The sequence below is a fragment of the Myotis davidii genome, unplaced genomic scaffold (assembly GCF_000327345.1).
Source record: "Myotis davidii unplaced genomic scaffold, ASM32734v1 scaffold292, whole genome shotgun sequence".
Taxonomy (NCBI): domain Eukaryota; kingdom Metazoa; phylum Chordata; class Mammalia; order Chiroptera; family Vespertilionidae; genus Myotis; species Myotis davidii.
The window spans coordinates 1,802,607-1,813,004 of record NW_006285042.1 but is presented as its reverse complement, the minus strand read 5'-3'; the positions used below and the strand labels follow the sequence as shown (position 1 = coordinate 1,813,004).

The following is a 10,398-nucleotide window of genomic DNA, read 5'->3' as shown; positions in this document are numbered from 1 at the left end:
TTTCTTTCTTTGTCCTTCAGAAAGATATTACAGTGAAATCAAATAGAAATGGTATTTATATAAAAGGCAATGGAGAAAATAAATCAAGTTGAGTCGCAAAGTGAATTGCTATGGGGGACGTGCGAAGTTGCTGCTGGGGAGGACATGCTCTTCTCTAGGGCTTGAGGAAGTGGGAGAGGGGCTGTGATTTTCAGAAATATCTAGGCCCTACACTCTAGGGGAGAAGTAGAAGATTAATAATAATAACTAAAATTTACTGAGCTCTTACTATGGGGCAGGAGTGGTTGGAACTCTTGCTATGCATTAACTCCTTTGAAACTCAAAACAGTTCTGAGTGGATATTATCATCACCCCATTTTACGTAAGGGAACTAAGGCTCAGAGAGGTCAAATGAGGTTCAGGGTCAGCTAGGAAGGGGCTGAGTCAGAATTCAAACCCTGCTCTGTCATGTTCTGAAGCTCATTTTCTTAAGCAAGAAACCAGGAAAGAGCTGTTCATTTCCTAGTATTTTCTTTTGAAAATATTTCAATCAAAGTAATAATATATGCACATAATTAAAAAGCAACATTTCCCTGTCCAATCCCTGCCCATCCCCAAGGCTATTTCTCTGAAGCACCCACTTGAAAGTTTACCTTCAGAGAAAAACTCCTATTCTGCCAGCAATCAGTCAACCAGGCCTTTTTACCCTGATAATTGACAGACAGGCTCCTGCCACCCAGGGCTCACCCTATTCATTGAAACAGGCCTACCCTATGCTCCCACAGCCAGATTCTCTATCCCTACAAGCTGAAAACCAGCTAACAGGACAGTTGGTTCTAGGGATCTCCCTCAGTGCCCTATGTAGATATCCTGTGCCCTCTGGAAATAATATCCTACTTTTACCATCTACCAGAGACAAATGAGTCTAATGATGGGAGATTCAGGGCGGGAGACACTTGAGGCAGCTGGAATCACTCAAAGGACACCCTGGGTGTTGTCATCTGTCTTTGAGCCAGCCCGTCTTCCAACCAGAGTGAGAGTGAGGTGGGTGAACGGCAGCAGGATACCTTGACACAGTCTTCCTTGCAGGGATTTGGGAAGAAAACTGACATTTACAAGTAAATTTAAAACCAAGCCAAGATATGGGAGAAACAGTAGGTGAATTCCAATGATTTGGAGAGAACAAACCGAGGAAGTCCAAAGAGTTGAAAAAGTGCCCCGCCCCCCCCCACTCCCAAATGTAAAGAAATAATAAGAGTCCTGGTTGTGAGAGTTATGTATCAACAGAGGTCTTCCTGATTTCAAGATTCTTTGCAGGAATCACCTCATTAATTCCTTCTTCATATATGTCCATTTTGTTGGTGACAGACAGACTGTACCCCAAGAAGATGTGGATACCAACCTTGCATCCCAAAACAAGAACAATCCAGACATCAGAGTACCGGGAAGCGCAGAAGTGTGTGCTGGTCAGCGAGCAGGCCACTTCTCTCCCTGTCACCTAGGAGGGACACAGAGTCAGTACTGAGGGGACCCACAATTACCAGGAACACACAGCAGATCCCTGTGAAGGTCCTGGAGTGTGAACTCCTGTACAGCCTCTATTTTCCCCCTTAATGTGTAAAAGCTATAAAATTTAGTTGACTCCATTAAATAAATGAGAGTGACTATTAATTGGAGGAAAAGACAATAAAGTTGGATGTTTGGTGGCAGCGGGCTTACCCTCTGTTGTGTGCTTTGCTACCATAATGATTCACATTAGTGCACCAGCAGAATGATAAATTTCTACTATTTGTTAACAGTTGAAACCTTAAATATTAAATCTGCAATGTCAAGGTTCCACTGTATTCCCCAGCCCCTGTGAGTCTGGGAACATAGGATTTCCTATCAATTGAAGACTATGTATCAGGCACAATTGAGTTCTTTACCTGCAGGCTTTTACTTACTTATCACCAAAGCCCTAAGAAACAGGTAGTAGTATTATCTCCATTTTACTTATGAGGAATTAGAGACTTAGAGAGGTTAAATGACTTTCCCAAGGTCACCTGGCTAGAAAGTAGTAGAGCTAGGATTTGAACCAGGGTTGACTGACTCCAAAGACAACCTCAGATTCCTACTTTTACTTCCCAACAATTAGGGGAAAGCAACTTCCTGTTGCTCCGAGCTCTCATTATTGATAATGTGGAAGCAGAGATAACTGCCAGGCAGATTCCAGTGTGTTGACACCTTAGTGGATGCAGGTGGAGGACACCTGGGGCAGGAGGAGCAGCGGGAGTGGGAGCACACCTTGCAGACAAGGGGCAAGGCATTCACAGCAGCCACAGTGCCTCACTCTCCCTCCTCTTTGTGTCACTTATCTTCTTGTTGGGAGCATGCCCACACAGTGAGTGCTCCTGGGAGCACGACCCCTGTGTGCCCACAGAACCCAGTCCCCCCAGGTCAGGAAGTGAATTCTCCAGGAATTGGGCCCCTCACCGTCATACTGACACCGAGAATCTGGAGGCATTGGATGGGATCAGTCAATACCCACGTCAGGAGCAGGATCACATCAGCTATCACCAGGGCTGCCACCAGCCCCAGTAGCTGCAGGTCTTTGATGATCTGAAAAAGAGTCAAGGTCATAATTTTCCTTAGCTCACCAGCTACACCGGGGCTAGAGTGTCCTACATGCTCTGAGCTATAAACTCCAGGGTTAGTTGTCCCCGAAAGCTTCACATCCAGCCATCAAAGGTGAAACAGATACTAAATATTTCCAATGATTTCTGTGTCATGTCATCATCACCATTAAATATTTCCATTTGTTTATATTTCCCATATTCTGGCTTTTTCCACAAAAGATTCAAGGGCTCTATAAAGCAAATACTCCATTATTTCTAGATATGTGTATATGAGCAGATAAAGAGATGTGGGAGTTTTCACATAAAACTATTAAAACCATTAACCTGGTGGATGGGATTGAGAGCTGAGGAGTTGCTAACACTTTCTTTATACTTATATGAATCACTTGACTTCATACACAAAAAAAGCCTTACTTTTGTGACTACAAAAATAAAATTAAGAAAACACATATCTTGCAACAGGATAAAAAACTGAAACACATTAAAAAAAGAGATAATGAAAAAGAATTATGATAAAACCTCAGGTGAGTAGCATACACAACATTCGTGTATTGGGGCAGAAATGTGGGACTGAGTTTGTGTCAACCAATGGAAAGAAGAAAGCACAACCAGTTACATGATTCCTGGTGTTTGTAAGGTAAAAGCAATTGGTTGCTTAATCAAACTGCTCAAAACCAGTGATTCAGAGTAAATCTTTAAAGCAACCAGTAAACAAAGATACATTATCTATAGAGAAGCAAAGATAAGGAAGACCAGATATCTCATCAGGTAGAAGGCCAAGTGAGAAGACAGTGGAGAAAAACTTTAAAGTACTAAGAGTAAAAAGTAAAACCTCAACCTAGAATTCTACATCCAACAGAAAATATCTTTCTGAAACAAAGGTGGAATAAAGACTTTTTCAGATAAACAAAAACTGAAAAAATTTAACACTAGCACACTTGCATGAGAATGTTAGAGATTCTTCAGAAAAAAAGGAAAATAATATCAAAATAATACTTGTACAAGGAGAGTGAGAGCTCTGGAAATGTTAACTTAATGGAAAAAGATGTGATTGATTTTTATTTTTAAATATATCTTTAAAAGATAACCAATTTTAGCCCAGCCACTGTGGCTCAATGGTTGAGTGTCACCATGAACCAGGAGGTCATGGTATGATTCCTGGTCAGGGCACATGCTGGGTTATGGGCTCCTCCCCAGTAGGGAGCATGCAGGAGGCAGCCAATCAATGATTCTCTCTCATCATCAATGTTTCTATCTCTCGTTCCCTCTCCCTTCCTCTCTGAAATCAATACAAAAAAATATTTTTTAAAAATAAGTTCTTTCTCTTCCATCAGATATTTGATTTTTAAAAAGATAACTAATTTTAAACAAACAAACAAAAATAACATGCAAAAATAAAAACAATAGAACAATGATTGAGAAGGGGAGAAATAGAAGCATGCTATTGTAAAGTACTTATACGAGGTGAATGCCAATTATACATAAACTCTTCCAGAGACTGAAGAGGAGGGAATACTTTCCAATTCATCCTAGAAGGCTGGCATTATCCTGATACCAAAGCCAGAGGAAGATTTTACAAGAAAAGAAAATTATAGAGCAATCCCTTATGAACAGTAATTCACATTATAAACAAAATAAATCCAACAATATAAGAAGAGGATAATACATCATGACCAAGTGGAGTTTGTCTGGAATGCAAGGTTGGTTTGTGATTCTAAAATCATTTATTGTAATTTAACATATGAACAACTAAAAAAACAAAAACATGTAATCATGTCAACAAACATTGAAAAAGCATTTTACAAAGCCCAACATCAATTCTTTATTTATTTTTTTAAATATATTTTTATTGATTTCAGAGAGGAAGGGAGAGAAAGAGAGAAATAGAAACATCAATGATGAGAGGGAATCATTGATTGGCTGCCTCCAGCACGCCCCCTATTGGGGACTGAGCCCACAACCCTGGCATGTGCCCTTGACCGGAATCAAACCCAGGACCCTTGAGTCCACAGGCCGACGCTCTATTCACTGAGCCAAATCGGCCAGGGCCCAACATTAATTCTTTATAAAAATTCTCAGAAAAATAGGAATAGAGGGGCTTCCCCAATTAAATAAAAGGTATCTACAATGAAATGACAGCTAACATCTTCCTTAGCTTTGAAAGACTGAATGCTTTCCCCATAAAATAAAGAACAACTCAAGAATGTCTGCTCTCAGCACTTCTATTAAACATTGTACTATTGTTTCTAGCAAGTGCCATCATACAAGAGGTTGGACAGAAATTGTCTTTATTCACATATGATATGATAATCCATGTAGAAAATTTGATGGATTCTATTTAAAAAGCTACTAGAATTCTTGCTTGTGGGGAGGGGGGGTCAATTGGGGATAAAGAAGACAATTGTAAAACTTTAGAAAATAAAAAAATAAAATAAATAAAAAAGCTACTAGAATTAACAAGTAGGTTAGTAAGATTTGCAACAAACAAGGTCAGCATACAAAAATAAATCATACTTCTATATATTAGCAAGACAAAACTGGAAAGTGAAATAAAAAACAATAACATGTATAGTAGCACAAAAATATAAAATACTTAGTTATAAATCTAATAAAAGGTGTAAAAGACTTCCACTAAGAAATACAAAAAAAAAATGCTGAAATAAATTAAAGAAGACCTAAATAAATGGAGAAATATACTCTGTTCATGGGTTAAAAGACACAACATTGTTAAGAAGTCAATGCTTTACAATTTGATCTATAAATTCAAAACAATCTCAATCAAAATCTCCATAGGATTTTTGTAGAAATTTGCAAACTGATTCAAAAACCCAAATGACAATTGAAAGGATCTAGAATAGCAAAAACAACATTGAAAGAGAAGAACACAGTTGGAGAGCTAACAATCCCTAATTCAAGATTTAATATAAAGCTACGGTAATCAAGGTAATATGGTATTTGTGTTAAAATAAACTACATCCATGACACACAGTAGAATTCAGAAATAGATCAAGATATCTATCGACAAATGATTTTCAACGAAGGTAATTCAATGAAGAAAGGACAGTCTTTTCAACAATTGTTGCTGGAACAATTGGATATCCATACATAAAATGAAGTTTGATCCATGTAGCACACCATATTTCAAAATTAACTAAAAAATGATGATAGGCCTAATTGTAAAAATGAAAACTCTTAAAACTACAAGTAAACACAGGAGAAAACTTTTGGGGGCCTTGAGTCAGGCAAAAGTGTTTTTAGATTTGATACCAAAAACATAATGCATAAAAAAATTAGGTAAATTGAACATCAAAATTAGAAACTTCTTCTTTTTGAAAGACACTCTTCAGTGAATAAAAAGAAAAGCCACAAATTGGAAGAACATACTTGCAAATCATATATCTGATAAAGGACTTATATCCTGAATTTAAAAAAAAGAACTCTCAAAACTCAGTAATAAGAAAACAAAATATTGAATTTAAAAATGTGTGAGAAATGAGCAGATACTTCGCCAAAGAAGATCTACTATTACAGGGTGGGGAAAAGTAGGCTTACAGTTTTATGTGAAACAGTTTCTTTGTGTATTTTTTATTAATTATTGTATTATTTTCCATATAAACAACTGTAAACCTACTTTTGTCCCGATCCTGTGTATATGTGAAAAGATGCTCAACATTGCATTAGGGAAATGCAAATTAAGTCTCAACAAGATACTATTACACACACTAATTAGAATGGCTAAAATAAAAAAGACCAACCAAGCCAAATGTTGCAGAGGATGTGGAGGAAAGGGACTCTAAAACTCTGCTGGTGAGAATGTAATATGGCACAATCACTTTGGAAAACAGTCAGGCAATTTCTTAAAAAGTTAAACATACACTTATCACATGATCCAACCATTCTACACATGGGTGTTTTCTTTTTAAGATGCCCCCCCCCCGCCCCTGTTTTTAAAAATATATATTTTTATTCATTTCAGAGAGGAAGGGAGAGGGAGAGAGAGCTAGAAACATCAATGATGAGAGAGAATCATTGATCGGCTGTCTCCTGCATGCCCCCTATTGGGGATTGAGCCCGCAACCTAGGCACATGCCCTTGACCAGAATCCAACCCAGGACCCTACAGTCTGTCGGCCGAAGCTCTATCCACTAAGCAAAACCAGCTAGGGCTACTCTTGGGGTTTTATCTAAGAGAAATGAAAGAATATGTTTACATAAAGACTTGTACATGAATATTCATAGTTTTATTTTTAATAGCCACAAACTGGAAACAAGCCCAAACATCGACCAATCAGTGAACAGAGAAACAAACTAAAATGCATGTACACATTGGAATACTGCTCTACAATAACAAGGAAAGAACCACTGAAGCACACCACAACATGAATGAATTCCTAAATAACTATGCCAAGTGTAAGAAGATGGGGGGAAAAGTACATACTGTATGATTCCATTTATGTAAAATTCTGGGACATGCAAAGTCATCTATAGTGACAGGAAGCAGATCAATAGTTGCCTAGGGACAGGGACAGGGGATAAAGGATTGGACAGGAAAGGGAGATAAAGGTGTATGAGAAAGTTTTTGTGGCTTATACACCATGTTTAATGAATATACATATGCCAAACCTTATGAAATCATACACTTTGAATACGTGGAGTTCATTGCATGTCAACTATGCCTCAATAAAGCTATTTTTTTTTAAAAAAAATCAATATTCTAGAGCAGCGGTTCTCAACCTGTGGGTTGCGACCATCGGAAAACACATATAGCATATCAGATATTTACAGTACGATTCATAAAGTAGCAAAATTACAGTTATAAAGTAGCAACAAAAATAATTTTATGGTTGGGGGTCACCACAACATGAGGAACTGTATTAAAGGGTCGCGGCATTAGGAAGGTTGAGAACCACTGTGAGGGATGGATATATTTCTTGTCCATGTTTAGGCAATGTTTTTCATACGTATGGGTACTTACAGCTGAGCTTCTGATAAATATTCACCATTATTCAATAATTCAAAAAGAAATATAAAAAGCATCATTCCACAAAAGTAAAATCCCACTGAGAGATATATTGGGACTGGGCAGAGCCTATAGCGGAGTTTGATGATCAGGCTTTGAGATTTTGGCAGCTCTATCAGGGAACCTGATAAAATGAGGGGATGTGGTTAAGATGACATCTGATAACAGAGACACGTAGGTGATCTGCTGCCACATAGCTTCTATCTGCTGAATGGGTGTCTTCTTCTTTGCTCTCTGTTCTACGTCCATCCTTCTTAGTGCAGAGAGTGGCCTCCTACATGAAAAGAACTAGGCTCCCCTGAGGGAAATAACTGCTTACACTTGCTAGAGCTTCTCTGTACTCATTCTCCCTCCCTCCACTTTCAACTCACACCTCTGTCAAGCAATGCTCTCTCTGGTCACCTCACACTGATGCCTCATCTTGGCCAGCTCACATCCCCAGAGCAGTACCAGGGCCCTGGGTGCATATGAAGCAGAACCTATGTTCAAAGACCTATCTCTCCAATAGCAGTAACACACACAGCCTTCCAGGCTTGGGGACTTAGGAGGCCACAGGACTCCAAGGTTTGAAGTGAGGAGTAGGAACTTCAGATTATTATAAAAGGGCCAGACCAGTAATCTGACAAAGCTTCTCTAGCTTTTAATCAATAGTGAAGCTGCCACCTGCAGTCAAGCACTGTGTACTTGTTGCTACTCACCACTCTCTTGTCTGGGGCCCTCTGGGTAAACACCTTGTAGAGTCGCCAGCTCTTCCCCAGAATGGGTCCAAACACAAGGGAGGTCCCAATGCACAGCATGGACAGTCTTACCTACAGTGGAAAGGGACAGAAGCAAGAGGCATGAGAGAATCCATTGTCATTCTCCACACATTATGGTCCGCAAAGCCTCAGCCCACAGAGGGCATGGGACAGAAGGGGGGCCTCATTGACTCAGCATTCCAGGGATTGCCTCTGACAGCGCCCACATCAAAGACACAGATAACCACACCTACAGGAGTAAGCCGATTAAAAACCTATCAAAACTTGGGCATTATATTTAAAACAAAAATTAAGACTTCACCTACCTGAATGAGAGTTTCCATGGAGCTTCCCACTGAAGCATCTTGACCTTGAATCCCAAAGAGGTAAGCGCTACTGTACGTCAGACAACTGCCCAATAAGGTCACAATGTTCAGATTGGGACTGGACATCTTCACAATCCTGGAGGGAGTCAGGATAAAAGACACCCACAGTCATGACCCCTTCCCTGGGGGAGGACACAGCTTCCTCACCAGCAACACCTCCAGTGCAGCCTCAGCGGAAGGGGCCGATGGCAAGAAACCACTTGACAGCCCTCTAAAATATTGTTATAACTTATTTATTTTAAAAGAGAACTAAATTCCGGCACTTCTTGCTTGTATAACTCCAAGTCTTCTGAGAAGGCCAACTTCTAAAAGAGTTAGGAGTTTTCCATGAAGTTTATGGTTGCTAAGAGACTGTGGCATGCAGCCTAGTGAACAATCTAGCAGGTAGATACCTAAAGAGAAACAGTTGAAAACCTTTAGAAATGAGCTGTAAAGTAAACTGCTATTTGGAAAAAAGCCTTGGGATTTTTTTTTTCCATACGCTATTACTTTATTTGATAAATAAACTGTTTTCCTGTCTCTGCCTGACCAAGAGGGAACGAGGAAGCGGGGATTGAAAGCAGGAAATATGGCAAGGGTCTTTTCTCGAGGGGTTTTCAATACGGTGACAGAGCAATTCAAAGATCAGAGAGAGGGCTCAGACAAACCCTGGACTCAACAGAGGCTCAGGACAAGGTAGAAATGTGTGAATAGGTTAAGCTTAAGGAAACGCCAGGCTTAAACTGCTTTTGTTTGTTTGTTTTTGTTATCGATAACAAGAAGTAAAAGTAACTGGCAACAATTAAGGAGGATGTATAGTTGTATTTAAGAATTTTAGTCTAAATAGTGTATTTTACATAAGTGCAATATTTATACTGAATCATATGATAATTACACTTAGTCATATTTTTTACTTTTTGGTAATATTTGAGGAGGAAAGCATTGTTATCTATACACCTGGATTACCTGGCTGACAATCTTAAAGTCCAGAGCCAAGGCAAAGCCACCTGCTTAGCGCAGCCTGTTTTAACGGCAGCAAAATATCTAGGCGGCATTAAGCAGACAGGTTGCTAGTGCTCGATTTGCAACCATCATAACCACCAGTGGCTCAGTTCCATTGCTTTGTGGCTGGTAGCATGATTACGTCCACACATGTAGGAACACCAAAGCACTGCCCCAGGACGCAGGCCCCAAGTATGGTCACCATCAGCCAGAGTCCAGTTGAACTTTCCCTTGTCTTGGAGTAAAATCCTTGATTTCCACCTCCCCGCCCCCTTTAAAAATAAAAACAACTTTCATGTATTCCCCTTATGAAACAGGGATAATAATACCCCTTCCCCTCAGAGCTGTGAGGAGTCAATGAGGCAATATAGCCAAATGTGTGGCATAGGACCTGGCATGTAGTAAGCATGCTGCCAACATCAGCTGATGATATTATTAATCTCAACACCTTCCAGGCTGCAGAAACCTCGGAATCACATTTTCTTCTCCTGTTTGTTTATCATCTACTAGTAGCCCGGTACATGAATTCGTGTACATTGAAAGGAAATTAATTAGAAGAAATATTTTAATATCGCTATTCACCCTTTCTCTATAATAGAAGTGTCAGAGATGAAAGAAAATTAGTAAAATGTATATGAAAATAATATCTAGATTAATAAATAAACAATAATAACATGATAT

The 10,398-nt window shown here is 39.3% G+C and overlaps 1 protein-coding gene across 1 annotated transcript in view; it reads right to left on the bottom strand.

The window, feature by feature from the left end:
* GPR156 (G protein-coupled receptor 156) overlaps nucleotides 1-10,398 on the bottom strand; it is a 63,237-nt gene that overhangs the window by 16,703 nt on the left and 36,136 nt on the right. The window contains exons 3-6 of the mRNA XM_015558493.1: nucleotides 8,677-8,812; nucleotides 8,312-8,422; nucleotides 2,452-2,577; nucleotides 1,382-1,477 (exon numbers count right to left, since the gene is read on the bottom strand). Coding sequence (XP_015413979.1) covers nucleotides 1,382-1,477; nucleotides 2,452-2,577; nucleotides 8,312-8,422; nucleotides 8,677-8,812 — 469 coding nt within the window. The remainder of the gene's footprint in view (nucleotides 1-1,381; nucleotides 1,478-2,451; nucleotides 2,578-8,311; nucleotides 8,423-8,676; nucleotides 8,813-10,398) is intronic.